The 15969-nt window shown below is 36.9% G+C and overlaps 1 protein-coding gene across 3 annotated transcripts in view; it reads left to right on the top strand.

Annotated features, from left to right (window-relative positions):
• CEP162 (centrosomal protein 162) overlaps window positions 1-15969 on the top strand; it is a 91624-nt gene that overhangs the window by 4073 nt on the left and 71582 nt on the right. For 2 of the 3 annotated variants that reach the window (XM_029223907.1, XM_029223906.1), the window contains exons 3-6: window positions 7669-7780; window positions 10477-10623; window positions 10959-11142; window positions 13159-13226. In XM_029223907.1, the coding sequence (XP_029079740.1) occupies window positions 7669-7780; window positions 10477-10623; window positions 10959-11142; window positions 13159-13226 (511 nt within the window). The remainder of the gene's footprint in view (window positions 1-7668; window positions 7781-10476; window positions 10624-10958; window positions 11143-13158; window positions 13227-15969) is intronic. The other variant, XM_029223908.1, reaches the window with a different exon arrangement.

Raw genomic sequence — 15969 nt, 5'->3', positions numbered from 1 at the left:
TAGTTTTCAGACCATGAGTTTTTCACCTCCTTGATTAAGTTTATTCCTATGTATTTTATTCTTTTGGATGTGATTTTAAAAAGGATGGTTTTCTTACTCTTTCTGATAGTTCATTTTTAGTGTATAGAAAAGCAACAGATTTCTGTATATTAATCTTGTATCCTACAAAGCTACTGAATCCATTTATTAATTCTGAGAGTTTTTTGGTGAAGACTTTAGGGTTTTCTATATGTAGTATCATGCCATCTGCAAATACTGACAGCTTTACATCTTCCCTTTCAATTTGGAAGCCTTTTATTTCTTTTCATGTCTGATTGCTCTGACTAGGACTTCCAATACTTTATTAAATAGAAGTGGTGAGAGTGGGCATCCTTATCTTGTTCCTGATTTTAGAGGAAGCGCTTTCAGTTTTTCACCAATGAATATGATGAATATGATGTTAGCTGTGGGTTTGTCATAAATGACCTTTTTTACGTTGCTATGAGTTTAGATACCAACTTTGATGAGAGTTTTTGTCATGAATGGATATTGAATTTTGTCAAATGCTTTCTCTGTATTTATTGAGGTGATCATGTGACTTGTTAATGTGGTGTATCCCATTGATTGACTTGCAAATATTGAACCATGTTTGCATCCCTAGAGTAAGTCCTACTTGATCATGGTGTATGATTCTTTTTATATATTGTTGAATTAAGTTTGTTGAGGATTTCTGCATCTATATTCATCAGAGATATCAGCCTGCAGTTTTCTTTTTTTGTAGTGTCTTTGTCTGTTTTTAATATCAGGGTAACGTGACCTTGTAGAATCAATTTGGGAGTGTCCTTTCTTCTGTTTTTTGGAATAGGTTGAGAAGGATATTAGCTTTTTATATGTTTGGTGGAATTCTCCTGTGAAGCTATCCTGGACTTTCGTTTGCTGGAAGTTTCTGATTACTAATTCAATTATACTACTAGTGATTGGTCTGTTCACATTGTCTGTGTCTTCCTGATTCAGTTTTGGAAGATTGTATGTTTTTAGAAATTAATCCATTTCTTAGGTTGTCCAATTTGTTGACATGTAACTGTTTGTAGTATTGTCTTATGATTTTATTTGTGATATTGGTTGTTAGTTCTCCTCTTTCTTTTTTATTTTGTTTGTTTGGGTCCTCTTTTTTCTTGATGAACCCCTGGCTAAAGGCTTATCAATTTTCTTAATTTTTGGGGGGACTTCCCTGCCTGGTGGAGCAGTGGATAAGACTCCACACTCCCAATGCGGAGGGCTCGGGTTTGATCCCTGTTCAGGGAACTAGATACCACATGCATGCTGCAACTAGGGATTCACATGCCATAACTAGGGAGCCTGCATGCCGTGACTAAGGAGCCTGTGAGCCACAACTAAGGAGCCCACGAGCTGCACCTAAGGAGCTGGCAAGCTGAAACTAAGGAGCCCTGGAGCCATAGCTAAGAAGCCCGCGTGCTTCAACTAAGGAGCCTGTGACTACAACTGGGGAGCCTGCCTGCTACAACTAAGATGCCATGCAACCAAAAAAAAAAAAAAAAAATTCTTTATTATTTCAAAAAACCAGCTCTTGGTTTCATTGATTTTTTAAATTTATTTTATTTTATTTTTTTGGTCTCTATTTATTTCCTCTCTGGTATTTATTATTTCCTTCCTTCTGCTGACTTTGGACTTTGTTCTTCTTTTTCTGATTCCTTTGGATGGTAGGTTATGTTGTTTATTTGAGATTTTTCTTGTTTCTTAAAGTAGGCCTGTATCACTGTAAACATTCCTCTTAGAACTGCTTTTGCTACATCCCATGATTTCAGAAAGTTGTGCTTTTATTTTCATTTGTCTTAAGGTATTTTCTGATTTCCTCTTTGATTTCTTCATTGACCCATTGTGTTTTTAGTAGCATGTCATTTAGTCTCCACATGTTTGTGTTTTTCCCATTTTTCTTCCTATAATTGATATCTAGTTTATACCATGGTGATCGGAAAAAATGCTTGATATACTTTCTGTCCTCTTAAATTCGTTGAGACTTTTTTGTGGCCTAGAGTGTGGTCTGCCCTAGAGAATGTTCTATGTTCACTTGAAAATAATGTGTATTCTGCTGGTTTTGGATGGAATATCCTGTAGATATCTATTAAGTCCATCTGGTCTAATTTGTCATTTAAGGCCAGTGTTACCTTACTGATTTTCTGTCTGGATGATCTGTCCATCTGTCCAATTGGGTATTAACATTCCCTACTACTTTTGTATTATTGCCAGTTTCTCCATTTATAGCTGTTAACATTTGCTTTATATATTTAGATGCTCCTATATTAGTTGCATATATTTTAATGAATGTTATATCCTCTTTTGTATTGATTCCTGTATCATTATACAATGCCCTACTTGCCTTTTGTTTTAAAGTCTGTTTCATCTTATATGAGTATTGCTACCCCAGCTGTCTTGTTTCCATTTGCATGAAATAACTTCTTCTAGCCCCTCACTTTCAGCCTGTGTGTGTCTTTATCTCTGAAGCGAGTCTCTTGTAAGCAGCATATAGATGGGTCTTGTTTTTTTGTCCAATCAGCCACCCTATGTCTTTTGATTGGAGCATTTAGTCCATTCACATTTAAAGCAATTATTGATAGGTATGTTCGTACTGCCATTTTGTTACTCTTTTCTGGTTTTTGTACTTATTCTCTGTTCTTTTCTCCTTCTTTTTGTTTCTTCCCCTGTGGTTTGATGATTTTCTTTAGTGGTATGCTTGTGCTCCTTTCTCTCCAGTTTTTGTGTGTCCATTATTGGGTTTTTATTTCTGGTTACCATGGGGTTCATATATGTTGATCTATGGTTATATCCACTTGTTTTAAACTGGTAGTCATTTAAGTTCAAACACATTCTAAAAGTTCTACATTTTTTTTCTCCCTTCCCCAACATTTTGTGTTTTTGTGTCATATTTTACATCTTCATGTTTATCCCTTACCTTTTTATTAGAGTTATAGCTGATTATACAATTTTTGTCTTTGAATCTTTGTACTAGCTTATTTAAGTTGTTGATCCATAGCCTTTACTATATATTTGTCATTATTAGTGGGGTTTTTCTTTTCCTATACATGTCTACTTCTTGTTGTAGCATTTTCTTTTCCACTGAGAGAAGACCCTTTAACATTTCCTTTAGGGTCAATTTAGTATTGATGAACTCTTCTAGTCTTTGCTTGTTTGAGAAGTTTTTCATCTGTCCTTTAATTCCAAATTATAATTTTGCTGGGTAGAGTATCCTAGGTTTTAGGTTTTTCCCTTTTGCACCTTAAATATATCATGCCGTTCCCTTCTGGCCTGCAAAGTTTCTGCAAAAAAATCAGCTGATAGCTTTTGGGGGGTGGGGTTCCCTTGTATGTGACTCTTTGTTTCTCTCTTGCTGCCTTTAGAATAATCTCTTTATCTTTAACTTTTAACATTTTAATAACACTTTAATTGTGATATGTCTTGGTGTGGGTCTATTTGGGTTCATTTTATTTGAGACTCTCTGTGCCTCCTGTACCTGGATATCTGATTAACTTATTCAGGTTCAAGAAATTTTCAGCCATAATTTCATCAAATAAATTTTCAACTCCTTTCTCTCTGAGTTCTCCATCTGGGACATCTATAATATGAATGTTGGTACACTTGATGGTATCTCAGAGTTCCCTTAAATTGTTTTCATTTTTTAAATTTGTTTTTTTTTTTCATGTCTGATTGGGTGATTTCCATTATTCTGTCTTCCAGATCACTTATGCATTCTTCTGTATCACCTAGTCTGCTGTTAATTCGTTCTAGTGTGTTTTTCATTACAGTTGTATTCTTCACTTCTGGCTGGTTCTTTTATATTTTCTAATTTCTTGTTAAAATACTATGTTCATCTATTCCTTTTTCAGCATTCTTATTAGTAATGCTTTGAACTTCTTATCTGGTAAATTATTTATCTCTGTTTCATTAGTTGTTTTTCCTGTTCTTTTGTTTGAAACAAGTTCTTCTGTCCTCTCATTTTGTTTAACTTTCTCTGTCTCTATGAAATTAAGTGAAACAGTTACCTATCCCCATCTTGAAGGGGTGCCCCTTTGTGGGAGTGTCCCTGTGCAGTCTGCATGTGCCTGGTGGCTTTGATGGGAGAGCTGGATCTGACGTAAGCAGGAGCTGTGTCTTTCTCCAGGGTGTGCTGGCAGCTATCACTTTGGTAAGAGGTGGGACTGGAGACGAAGGGGCTCAAGGCAGAGCCAGGTGTGAGCCAGGGCTTCTCCTCACTCAGTGGCCAACACCACCCTATGAGGGGTGGGAGTGAGTCCCAAGGTGCTGGAGCAGAAGCCCTGAGGGTTGGGTCCCAGCTGGTTCTGTTTCCTATAAGCATGTACTCTTTCCTCTCCTAGCATTGTCACATTGTCACATTGTCATCTTTGCCCCAGAGAGGAGTAGTGCTGGAGCAAGAGGAGCTGGAGTAGGGGTTTGGCTTGTGCCAGCCCTTGTGCCAGGGTGGTCATAGGAAACCAGCCAGAGTCCCGCGCGGTTTCTTTCTGCTTCTTCCACCTTGTTTCGGGAGTAAGGAAATATGTGCACACTCTTCATGAGCAGAATCTCGGTTTCTTACAGCCCCACTGTCGGTCCCACTGGTTTTATAACCAGCTATGGGGACTCATCTTCCCAGTGGCAGACCCCAGGGCTGTGGCCCCCAATATGTGGTTCTAGCCACCTGCTCCCCAGAGTGGGTTTCCAAGCCTTTTAATCCCCTTCCTTTTCTGTGTCCCTTCCCTGGGGAACAGGTCCTGACCTGATCACTTTTCTTCCCTTCCTACCCGATTCCATATGTCTTTCTTACAGCTTGTTCTACTTAACGTAACAATTTCAAGGTTCATTTATGTTGTCATATCTGTCAGTACCTTATTCCTTTTTTTATAGCTGAATAATATTCCATCGTATGGATTTGCCACATTTTGTTTATCTGCTTATCAGCTGATGGACATTTGAGTTCTTTCCACTTTCTAGCAATTATGAATAATGCCACTATGACAATTGTATGTAAGTTTTTGTGTGGTTGTATGTTTTCATTTCTCTTGTGTGTATACCTAGGAGTGGGAATGCTGGGTCATATGGTAGCTCTATGTTTAACCTTTGGAGGAACTGTCAGACTGTTTCCTAAACGGCTGTGCCATTTTACTCTCACCAGAAGTGTATTAGTAATGTTAGGGTTCCATTTTCTCCATATCCTCACGAGCACTGTTGTTAACTGAGCGGCCAGCTGTTTTGTTTTGTTTCGTGTTTAATGATAGTAGCCTAGAAAGCAGTGTGGAAGATTGTCAGAAGTGAGAATACCTGCTATGTATTAGACAGTAGGATGGGCATTCTCTGTTTCTTTGCTGATCTTTGCCACAGCCCTGCAAGGTCAGTGTCGCCATGCTTGTTTTACATATGTATAAACTGAAAAGAGGCGTAATTTTCCCTAAGCAAAAGAACTAGCTTATTTTGAAGTTAAAAGTTTGAACTCAGATCTGTCTGGCTCCAAAAACTTACAGTCCTTCTTTCACACTTTTACGTAGCCATGGCTTTAGGAGGAAAAAACTGAATCTGAGGCAGATTGTCAGAGTTTGGTAAACAGCGAGAGATAGAAAGAGAGAAATGGAACATTTCAGCATGACAGTGAAGTATAAGACTGTGTGGAAGGTGATGCAACTAAAATTCAGATGGAGTAAAGAATACTCTTTCTTTTCTCCTCCCCTCATCCTGCCTGGTGGTCAAGGAAGACAGTGAGTTCTTTTCGAAGATTTAAAAATGGCATTTTTACAAGTCACTGGGGTAGAGTTGTTTGGTTGTGTGTGTAGTCATCTCAGAAGTTTAAGAAGTGCCCCAGGTACCAATGTCCTAGTTGGGGGACCATATAGAGTATTTGAAAGTGGACAGGCCTTAGTTAGAGAAACCCAAGTTTGAATCCCAGCTCTGTATCACTTACTGATAGTTGCAACCTGGACAAGTTGCTTAACTTCTTTGAGCTTACTTCCCCATCAGTAAATCTCTGCTGGATTATTTAAAGACTAAAATAACCTGAGTATAGATCCTGACATAGAGCAGGCAAGTAATTAATAAACGTTGATTTCTTCTCCAGAAAAAGTGTGTAGAATAAGGATAAAAAGGACCAAGAGCAGAATCCTGGGGAAGTCTCGTGTTAAAGAAAAGGGCAAAAGGGCCAAGAGCTATTAGAGTTGGTTAGGAAAGGTCACAGAGGTGAAGTATAACCTGGAGGAGGTGGTGCTATGAGGTCAAAGGGCGAGATTTGCCCAAAGTGAGAGTTGGTCACCATGTCAAACTCCGTGGTATGATCAGGGAGGTGACTGACAGTCATCCTTTATTTGTGGCATGTAGGAGGCCTGTGGTGACTGAGGAGAGCTGTTTTGGATGGGGACCAGATTTTAAGGGGTTTAACAGTGACCTGGAGAAGTTAGAATGTACATAAAGGAAAGATGATAGAATGAAAGGGAGGTAGGAGTAAGGAACTTTGCCTGTTTGCTTTGTTTTGTTTGTTTGTTTTGTTTTGTTCTTTTTAAGTAGGGTAGACTTAAGTGTTCATTTTTTTTTTTTTTTGCGGTACACGGGCCTCTCACTGTTGTGGCCTCTCCCGTTGCGGAGCACAGGCTCCGGACATGCAGGCTCAGCGGCCATGGCTCACAGGCCCAGCCGCTCCACGGCATGTGGGATCTTCCCGGACTGGGGCATGAACCCGTGTCCCCTACATTGGCAGGCGGACTCTCAACCACTGCACCACCAGGGAAGCCCAAGTGTTCATTCTTATACTATACAATTATGCCAGGTGCTGTGCTAGGCCCTGGGGATGCAGTGATGAGCAAGTTTATAACCTGAGGGAAGGAGGGCAAGGAGATTGTGGAGGGAGTGAGGTGCAGAGATGGATTAGGATAACCCAGCAAGCGAGAACTTGGTGAGGCGGGAGGTGGCCCCTCTGCAGGTTCTCCTGGGAGTGGAGGAAAGAATTGCTCTTCTGAGAGAGGAAAGCAGCGTCTTAACGGGTGAGTTTAGTGGTGGAGTGAGGGGAAGGAGAAGGAAGGTGGTTTTTGACCTAAGGTCTTTATTTTCTCTGTGAAGAGAGAGCCCAAGTTATTGGCTGAGAGTAAGGGTGGTAGATCGGGGTTAGAGTAGGGGTTTAGGATTGTAGTAAGATTTGAACCTGAAGAGTAGAAAAGGACAAATAAAAGTTTATTAAAGTTTATTAATCATTGTGACAAATGCAAATTTCTCTGGTAAACACCTCACACTCAGTTCTTCCTGGTCTTAGAATTTTGTGTTCTTCTAGAGTGATGCTAGGTGATTTTGCACAATCATTATTTATTCTTAGACCCGAGATAGTGTCTAAAAAAGGATTATATCCTTTTATTCCTTCCTGATTAGGTTTCTTGATCAAGTTTTTTATTTCTTTGTTTTTATTGTTGATGTTTTTCTCCTTGTTTCATCTGCTTGTTTAATTCTGGGTATGAAATCAGTGTTCAGAGATGTATTCTTGATGTTTAAGTTATTTTGACCCCATAAATCTAGAAATATATGAATTTATACATAATTGCTGAGAATGTTTAGGTGATAACTGAAATATCAGAGAACAAAGAAACATTTTCAGTGATAAATCTGGGATTCTTGAATTTAAAATTCACTAGCTTATATATGATTTAGCTTTCAGATGATTCTTTTGAAAATTCAAATAAAACACGTAGACAACCTAAAGAAGTGAAGAAGAATGATACAGTGCCATGGTGGATAACTGAAGATGAATTTGAAGATGGTGGTAAATATTGCTGATTTTTAATTTTAAGTTATTTGACCACAGGGGGGCAGTCAAGACTTTTTTTTTTTTTTTTTTAAACCCCACATTTGTTTGTTTATTTTTGGCTGTGTTGGGTCTTCGTTTCTGTGCGAGGGCTTTCTCTAGTTGTGGCAAGCGGGGACCACTCTTCATCGCGGTGCACGGGCCTCTCACTATCGTGGCCTCTCTTGTTGCAGAGCACAGGCTCCATACGTGGAGGCTCAGTAGTTGTGGCTCACGGGCCTAGTTGCTCCGTGGCATGTGGGATCTTCCCAGACCAGGGCTCGAACCCATGTCCCCTGCATTAGCAGGCAGATTCTCAACCACTGCACCACCAGGGAAGCCCAGACAAGACTTTTAATTCTGGATTTTCTTACCATGCTTTTAATAAATATATAAGGAAAATAATACTAATAGTGTGAATTTTTGAAGTTTGACTTGATTTTCATATTACTTTATGATATATTTTTTATATAATAGGGAATCTGTGTTTCTGCATTATCAGATTATTTTACATTGAAATAATTTATCGTTCCTCAATTTAAGCTGGTGAATAATGTTAGGTATATTTATATATTATCATGTTTAATGGTAAATTGATTTAAAGTGATTTAATAAAATATTCTGACAATGTATTAATGTCACTGCATTGGGAAGATTTTAACAAATCTATAGATTTTGGTATTGGTCTCTGTTAATGACAGTAGAAAAAAATAATTTTATTACCTTAATAGTAAATAACTCATTATTGATCCTGTCTAGCACATGCGTATATCTTTTTTGGAACTATTCCTACTCACATCTTTACAAATAGAAAATTACTCTCTGGGTGTTTTCTTCAGTATAGCTACTATATATGATATTGCTGTATTCGCAAGGATCCTCAGACTACCTCTATTAAGTACCTATGTTCACAATATTTGTGTCTCACTAAGCACCATTTTATGAACTGATAGGATTTCTATATCTCTTCTTTTTCCTTGTGCTCCTTGACCCTCAACAGTAAATAATAAATGTGTTTAATAAATAAATGTTACTGTGAATTTGATAGTCACTTCTCTGTTCTTCTTAATACTTCACAGTAAGGAATTGCCTTATTGAAAAGTTCAGTGTGTTTTCATAAATCCATAAACCACGCACAGTGCTAAAGTTTGCATGTGAAGAATTATGTTTTAGAATCTTTCCCCCTATTGATGCTTGAAAAAGATACATGATTAAGTACTATTGAAATAATTGACAATGATTTGTGACTTATTTAGCATTAAAATCTTTATCTAGAAAGTAATGAATCAGAGATGTAGTATGCAAACTCACCCTAAAGGGAAAGAATAGGTCCTAGACCAACACTTGAATGTAACCTGACTAAAGATACTAAATTTTTTTTAAAAGAATGTATCAATCAGAGTGGATTTGATTAGTAAAGGATGCAAAGGATACTTAGGAAGGAGACTTTGACAGTGTCCATTTAAACACAGCGGAAGAAGGTTCCTCTGCCCAGGGGTATAACCTGGTCCCTGGTTCAGTCACAAACATTTATTGAGTTCATGTTATGTTCTGAGTACTTGGCACTAGTATGCAAAAACTAAATATGATTCCTGCCATCAAGAGTATAGAAGCTTCTAAGGGAGAATTGAACACCTCTTTTGAGAGGAATGCATTCCCAATCTTACATAGATGCCATTAAACATCAACATTGAGCTACTTCAACCTTATAATTTTGCTTTCTCTTTCAGTTGCCATAAGGACAAAATGTTCTGTCTAGTTAGTGAAACCGTCTAATTCTCCTACTGGTTATACTCTTCATTATAAATAACTGAATTGGATCTTGGTTTCAGTTGTATTAGTCTCAAATGAGGTTGGTTAGTGTGGGTCACATCCCTGAGTCCATCTTCAGAGCCGGGCTGAGACCCTGGACAGATGCCCCGACGGCACCCTGACCTTGGCGTGTATGTTTTCATTTGAAGTGCCTGTAGATATATCTCCTGATTTTCTCCAGCTGTTACTGGATCAGTTAAAACCATTATTCACACAGAGCCATAAAATAATTTGTTTCTAAAGCCTCTCCAATAGGATGCTAAGTAGGAAATTGAAATCACAATTTGTAACTTCTCAATAAGGCTTCCTTCTAAGCAAAAGTGGTATTTTTCTAATATTATTTGTATCATATAATATAGTTATTTTTTCCCATATATCAGTTTTTTACAACAAATATATACTGCTAGGATAAAGAAATTTTGATATTGTATAACTTTTCCAGTGTTTTCTAGTGCTTTTAGAATGAAGAACAAAACCCTACCCCCAGCCTATGTAGATGAGCATGGTCTGACCGTTGACTCCTGCCCTGGGATTACTTCCCCAAGTGGCATGGTATACTGTATTAAGTACTTGTGCTTCAAAATCATTTTTTAAAAATCTCGTCTCATTATGCAAGTTTTTGAAATATTCCACTTAATAAGATGCACTGCCGTCAAATAGAATTGTAATTTTTGTTTTGTGAATTTTGGGTCTGGTGGATTTTTATTTCATAGACCAGATTTATTTCGTAGCTACTGTCTACTAGTATAACTAATATAACAGTACAACTAGTCTAAGCTAGTATAACAGTACTACTGTGTTGGCATAGTAGTCAAAACAATTCTCTTAACATAAATATCCAACTATATTAAATCCCATCCCAGGACTACTTGGAACAAATGTAAGCTATTTGAAAACAAAGAAGACTCCTCAGCCTATTATGGAAATAGAAGAGGAATCTGCTGAAAGGATTCAGTTTCTTAAGAGCAGTGGAACCTCTATCTTAAGTATTGACAGCTTAGAGGCCAATGGTAAGAATTGTGAGGGATGTGAGCTGACAGGTTAATTTCTATGCTTATAATCAGGACTTTTAGGAAAGTTAACTCATAACTATCTTGGAGCCTCCTTTACTGAAGCGTGTAGACAGATTTAATATCTTCCTAGAAGGTTTAGAATTATACCCCTGGAGAAGCTTCATAGCCTTACGTATTATAATGAATATAAAGCTATATTTGAGTAAGAGATTAAGTGAAGTATGTTTCAAATTTTTTGAAGTCTGACTATGTAATGTCAATAAATGCATCATTAAAATTAATTTTTTCAAAATTCTATGTGTTAATGAAATATATTTGTGCTTTCCATTTAGAGATAGTAGTTCCTGAGCTCAATCATAGCGTTCTTGGATTGGGATTGGACACATTAGCAGAGCAAGAGGAAAAAGAGCAATTTTTTGCCAGGCTTGAGAAAGGCTTCACATCTTCCATTGATTACTCCAGATTAAATAAAGAATTGGATTCTAATGACTCCACACATTTTAAAGCTTTACATAGGTAATGTAAATACAATATAAACTAATCATTGAGTGATTTTTGTGTCTTTATATTTTTGAAAGGCTGGTAGATGCATGGAATTGAAGGGGTAAACATATATAACAGGCAAAATTTAAATCTTAGTTTTAATTCTATTTTCTCTTCATTATTTTGGTCAGGGGTAGCTTACGTGTGTGTGTGTAGAATATGATTTATATATACATATATATATATATAGGCTGGAAAATGTTGATGTGTATTTGAGAACCTCTAGAGATCTGAAATTTCATGCATGAGGTACTTTTGAAATGAATAGCACATTGCCAAATAGACCTAACTAGGAAGGTAATTTATTAAGTGATTTTCCAGAGGTAAGATCAGTAAGAGAGTCCAGACTGGTAGCTATTATAAACTCAGGGGAAACAGGAACAAAAAGGGAAGGAGGAACCAGGGAGCAAAGACCGATTTGGTTTGTATCCTACCTTTGTGTATGGTTGACCCTAATGATTATTAGGGGACTTCATTTATCCTGGAAATTCTACTAATTGACTAAGCTGGTGCCGCAGACCTTTGGCATTCTCAAGACTTCTTTGAAACCTTGTATCTTTAATTTCCTCAGTTTCAGTTTTCCATTTAATTTTTTAAGTTATAAATGGAAGCCAGATTACAATTTTAAGATTTTAAGAACACCAAACTATATTTAAATTAAGGGTCAGGAGACTCATAGCCTCTGGTCATCAGAGTGCCTGGTCTCCTCAAGATGCTTATTTTCTTGGACAGTGGACAAAGCAGTGACCCTTATGAACTGTGTCTGAGATTTTTACCCTACTTGCAAGCTGACAAGTCAGCCTGCCAGTTTTATGAATGCTGACAATAGACACAAGATTCCTGGGTCAGAAACAAATGGACTTTATTTCTCATCACAAAAGCAGGACCTGAGGGTCACGTTTATTTGCCTTCGTTTCCCATGCCCCACAAGGTTCACGGGGTCCATGATGGCTGTTTGCCAGTGCAATGGGTTGCTTTACAGGAGAGGGTCACTGAGCTTGGGGAATCTTTGCTTTAGAGTAAGCGGAAACAAGCCTGCTTTGGGGGCAGAAACATTGCCTCGTCTCTCAAAGTTGCTCAGTGCACACAACCCTGAGAAATGACCTAGGAAGGAGGGTCTGTGCCTTGCGTTCTTGGCATACCCAGCAAGAACACCTAGGGACCATCAGGGCCCATGGTGGTTGCCTGTCCTAACAGTGACACAGATTAAACATACACAGGTTTGCTGGCCACAAGTTTTTGCCCCTTTGCAATATTTCTTAACATTTCTTTGTTCTTAACGATATTCTTAACTACTGATATTTCTACACAAGAACAGCCTAGGCAGAGTGCAGTAGTGTATTGAGTATGCAATGGTATTTTCTGCTACTGTTATTAGAGTTTATAGTTTCTTGATCTGCTAATGATCTCACTAAAGCCATGGTTGGGGGACTGAAAAAGGTAGAACTGATTCTTTTGTTTGAAGGAAGGCGGTACATGAACTAATATATCCAATATAATTAAAAGTAGCTCTCTTGTCACCTTGCTGAGTATTTACTGGCTCAAGGCTCTCTCCTTCAGCTTCCATTTCAGGATGAAATTGCTTCTTAGCATGTAAATGCTGGTTCTGGCAGTTTTTTTCTGGTCTCCACATAGACTTCACTGATTCTTACAGCTTGTGGTCAGTTCCTAATCTTTAGCGTAGAAAGGCTGGCTGGGCCCTGAGATATGTAAATGCACATATTTATGTATAAAATTGTGTATATTTGTGTATAAAATTAAGAAAATGGCATTTTTTCCCCTTTGTATTACTTTGGCAACTACAATTAGTCTTAGATCCTTTATTTTCAAAACATTTCCCTCATAGCTTCCAGATTTTTAGCTTTTGCTAGAACAAAAGTACTTGAGAAGAAATATGTAATGTTAGAGGTTTTTAAAAAATATACACAAAATATTGCATGGTAATGTATTATTAACATGTAATACTAAATTAAGTAAATATTTTTCCAGTAATCAAGCTAATGTGGAACTGACTGAAGATAAACATGAGGATGAATCAAAACATGAAGAACTGGCAGGTAATTTCATTGGTTCTAAAATTTACAGTATTTGAAAAGATAATATAGCTTTTAATAAAGACATTGATAAGAGAAAAAAGGAAAATCATATTATCTTGGCAAGAGCTTGAACAGGTAGAGTGAGTTGCCTACAGCACAATTAGAGCTACTAAGAAATTGTTGTAAGTGCAGGACTGCTTCATTTGTTGGGAGTGGGTAGTGGACCCATTTGGAAGACAGAAAAAGGACTTTTGTGCTAGCACCAGAAGAATGTGTGCAGTCAGGACAAATACCTCCAAAGCGTGGTGAGGGAGGTGTGTCTTTTTCCATCGTTTGACTTTTAATATGTCTGTGTTTCTATATTTTAAACGGTTTTCTTTTGGTAGCATATAGCTGAGTTTTGCTTTTATATCCGATCTGACAATCTCAGACTTTTAATTGAAATGTTTCTACCCTTTGCAAAAATATATTCATTGGTATGGTTATTTACTGTTTTGCCATTCATTTTTTTATCTTCCCATCTTTTTTTGGTTATTGCTTTTGTGCTACATTTTATTGGATTGAGTATTTATACCATTCCATCTTAACCCTTCTTTTGGGTTGTTAGTTGTACTTCTTTGCTGTATTTTTTTCTTAGTTGCCCTGTGATTCACAATATGCATCTTTATCTTATTAGAGTCTACTTTCAAATAACATTATACCACATTACATGAATCTTAACAGTAAACTTCCCCCAACCTTTTTGCTATTTTTGGCGTACATTTTTCTTCTACATGTCTTAAAGACCCCACAATACAGCAGTATTATTACTATTATCATTATTATTATTGCTTTTAACAATCTGTTATCATTTTAAAAAAATTTTAAGGAAGGTAAAAAAATTTATACATATGTAAAAATTTATATTTATCCATGTATTTACCGTTCCCAATGACTTGTATTTCTTTGCATAGATTTGAGTTTCTTTTTTTTTAACTTTTTATTTTGAAATGAATTTTAAAAGTTTATTTTAAAATTAAGATATAATCGACATATATAACATTAATTTCAGGTGTACAACATAATGATTTAATATCTATACATTGTGAAATGAGCACCATAATAAGTCTAGTTAACATCTGTCACTTTACATAATTACAAAAAAATTATTTTTTCTTGTGATGAGAACTTTTAAGACTTCTTCTCTTACCAACTTCCAAATAGTTGCTATCTAGTATTATTTTGAGTTTCTATCTAGTATTATTTTTGTTCAGCATGAAAAACCTCCTTAACTTTTCTTGCAGTGCAGGTCTACTAGGGATAATTTCTCTGAGGTTTTGTTTATCTGAAAGTATATTTTGCCTTTGATTTTGAAGAACACTTTTGCTTGATATAAAATTGTAGGTAGTTTTTATTTCTTTGAGCACTTTAATGATTTCATTCTATTGTCCTCTGACATTATTTCTCATGAGCAGTCAGTGGTAATTCCTGTTATTGTGATTTTGTATATATATTATCTTCTTTTCCCTCTGTTTTCAAATTTTTCTCTTTAGGCCAGTTTTGTGGCAATTTGATGAGGATGATCTTGGTGTACTTTTCTTGCATTTATCCTGTTTGTTTCTTGTATTTATCCTGTTTGGAGCTGGTTCAGCATCAATTGATTTGTGAATTTATAGTTTCCATCAAAATCAAAAAATGTTTTTGCCATTAATTATTCAAATATCATTTCTGCCACCCCTTGCTTTCTGATCCTAATTACAAGTATGTTAGAAAGTTAAATTTTGTCCCACAGGTCACTAAGACTATTTCATTTTTTAAACCTTTTCTCCTCTCTGCTTCAGTTTTTATTGCAGTGTCTTCAAGTTCACTGATTTTTTTTCTTCTTTTCTTTAATGTTTTGTTAATTCATTGAATGACTCTTTTTTCCTTTTACTCTAGAAGTTTCTTTTGGATTTGTTTTTTCATCTCTTTAGTATGTTTCCAAGTCCCCAACATTGAGTATATTCTGCTGATCCCAGTATTTGTTCATTTCTGGGTCTCGTTCTGTTGGCTGCTGCTTCTCCTAGTTGTGGTCACTTTTTCCTCCTTGTAATTCTAGTAATTTTTTAACTGAGTGTTGAAAATATTATAGATTTTTTACATTGTTGAGTGTCTGGATCTTGTTTTCTTCTTTTAAGGAGTATTGAGCTTTGTTATGGCAGATAGCTTGATCCTTTCAAGCCTTTTCTTCTGCTTTGTTAGGAGACGTCAAGAGGATCCTTACTTAGTCTAGCAGAGTTTGACCCTGCCACTCACGCACAGCCCTCCTGAGATTTCCACTGAATGCCCCTACTGGACAATGAGGATTTTTTCCACTTAAGCTGGTTAGAGCTTCAGAATCTCCTTACCCTGTGCGAACTCTGGGAACTGTCTGTCTAGCCTGCAGCTTCCCAGTTATTCTCTGCTCCAGCTGCATATACATGACTCAGTATTCAGGAAAGACTCCAGGAAAGATTCAGAAATCGATTCCATGTAGATTTCTAGTGCTCTATTTCTGCATCAGTACCTTCTCTATCATTCCCCTGCAGCTTCTAATCACCTTGTCTTTTCTGTACTCTTATCTCTGTATCCTTAACACAGTGAGACCTTCCTGATCTCCTCCTCCCTGCTCAGCGCTCCAGGATGTAAATACCTTCTAGTGAACGTAGGGCTCAGCTCACTTGTTATCTTTCTTGGGAATCATATTTTTGTGCTATCGATTGTCCAGTGTCTGAAGACAATTGTTTCATATATTTTGTCCATTTTA

This window comes from Monodon monoceros, unplaced genomic scaffold, assembly GCF_005190385.1.
Source record: "Monodon monoceros isolate NGI ecotype Baffin Bay Population unplaced genomic scaffold, NGI_Narwhal_1 Super_Scaffold_15, whole genome shotgun sequence".
NCBI classification, from domain to species: domain Eukaryota; kingdom Metazoa; phylum Chordata; class Mammalia; order Artiodactyla; family Monodontidae; genus Monodon; species Monodon monoceros.
Note: the sequence above shows the minus strand (reverse complement) of the source record. Positions and strands in the feature narration are given on the sequence as shown.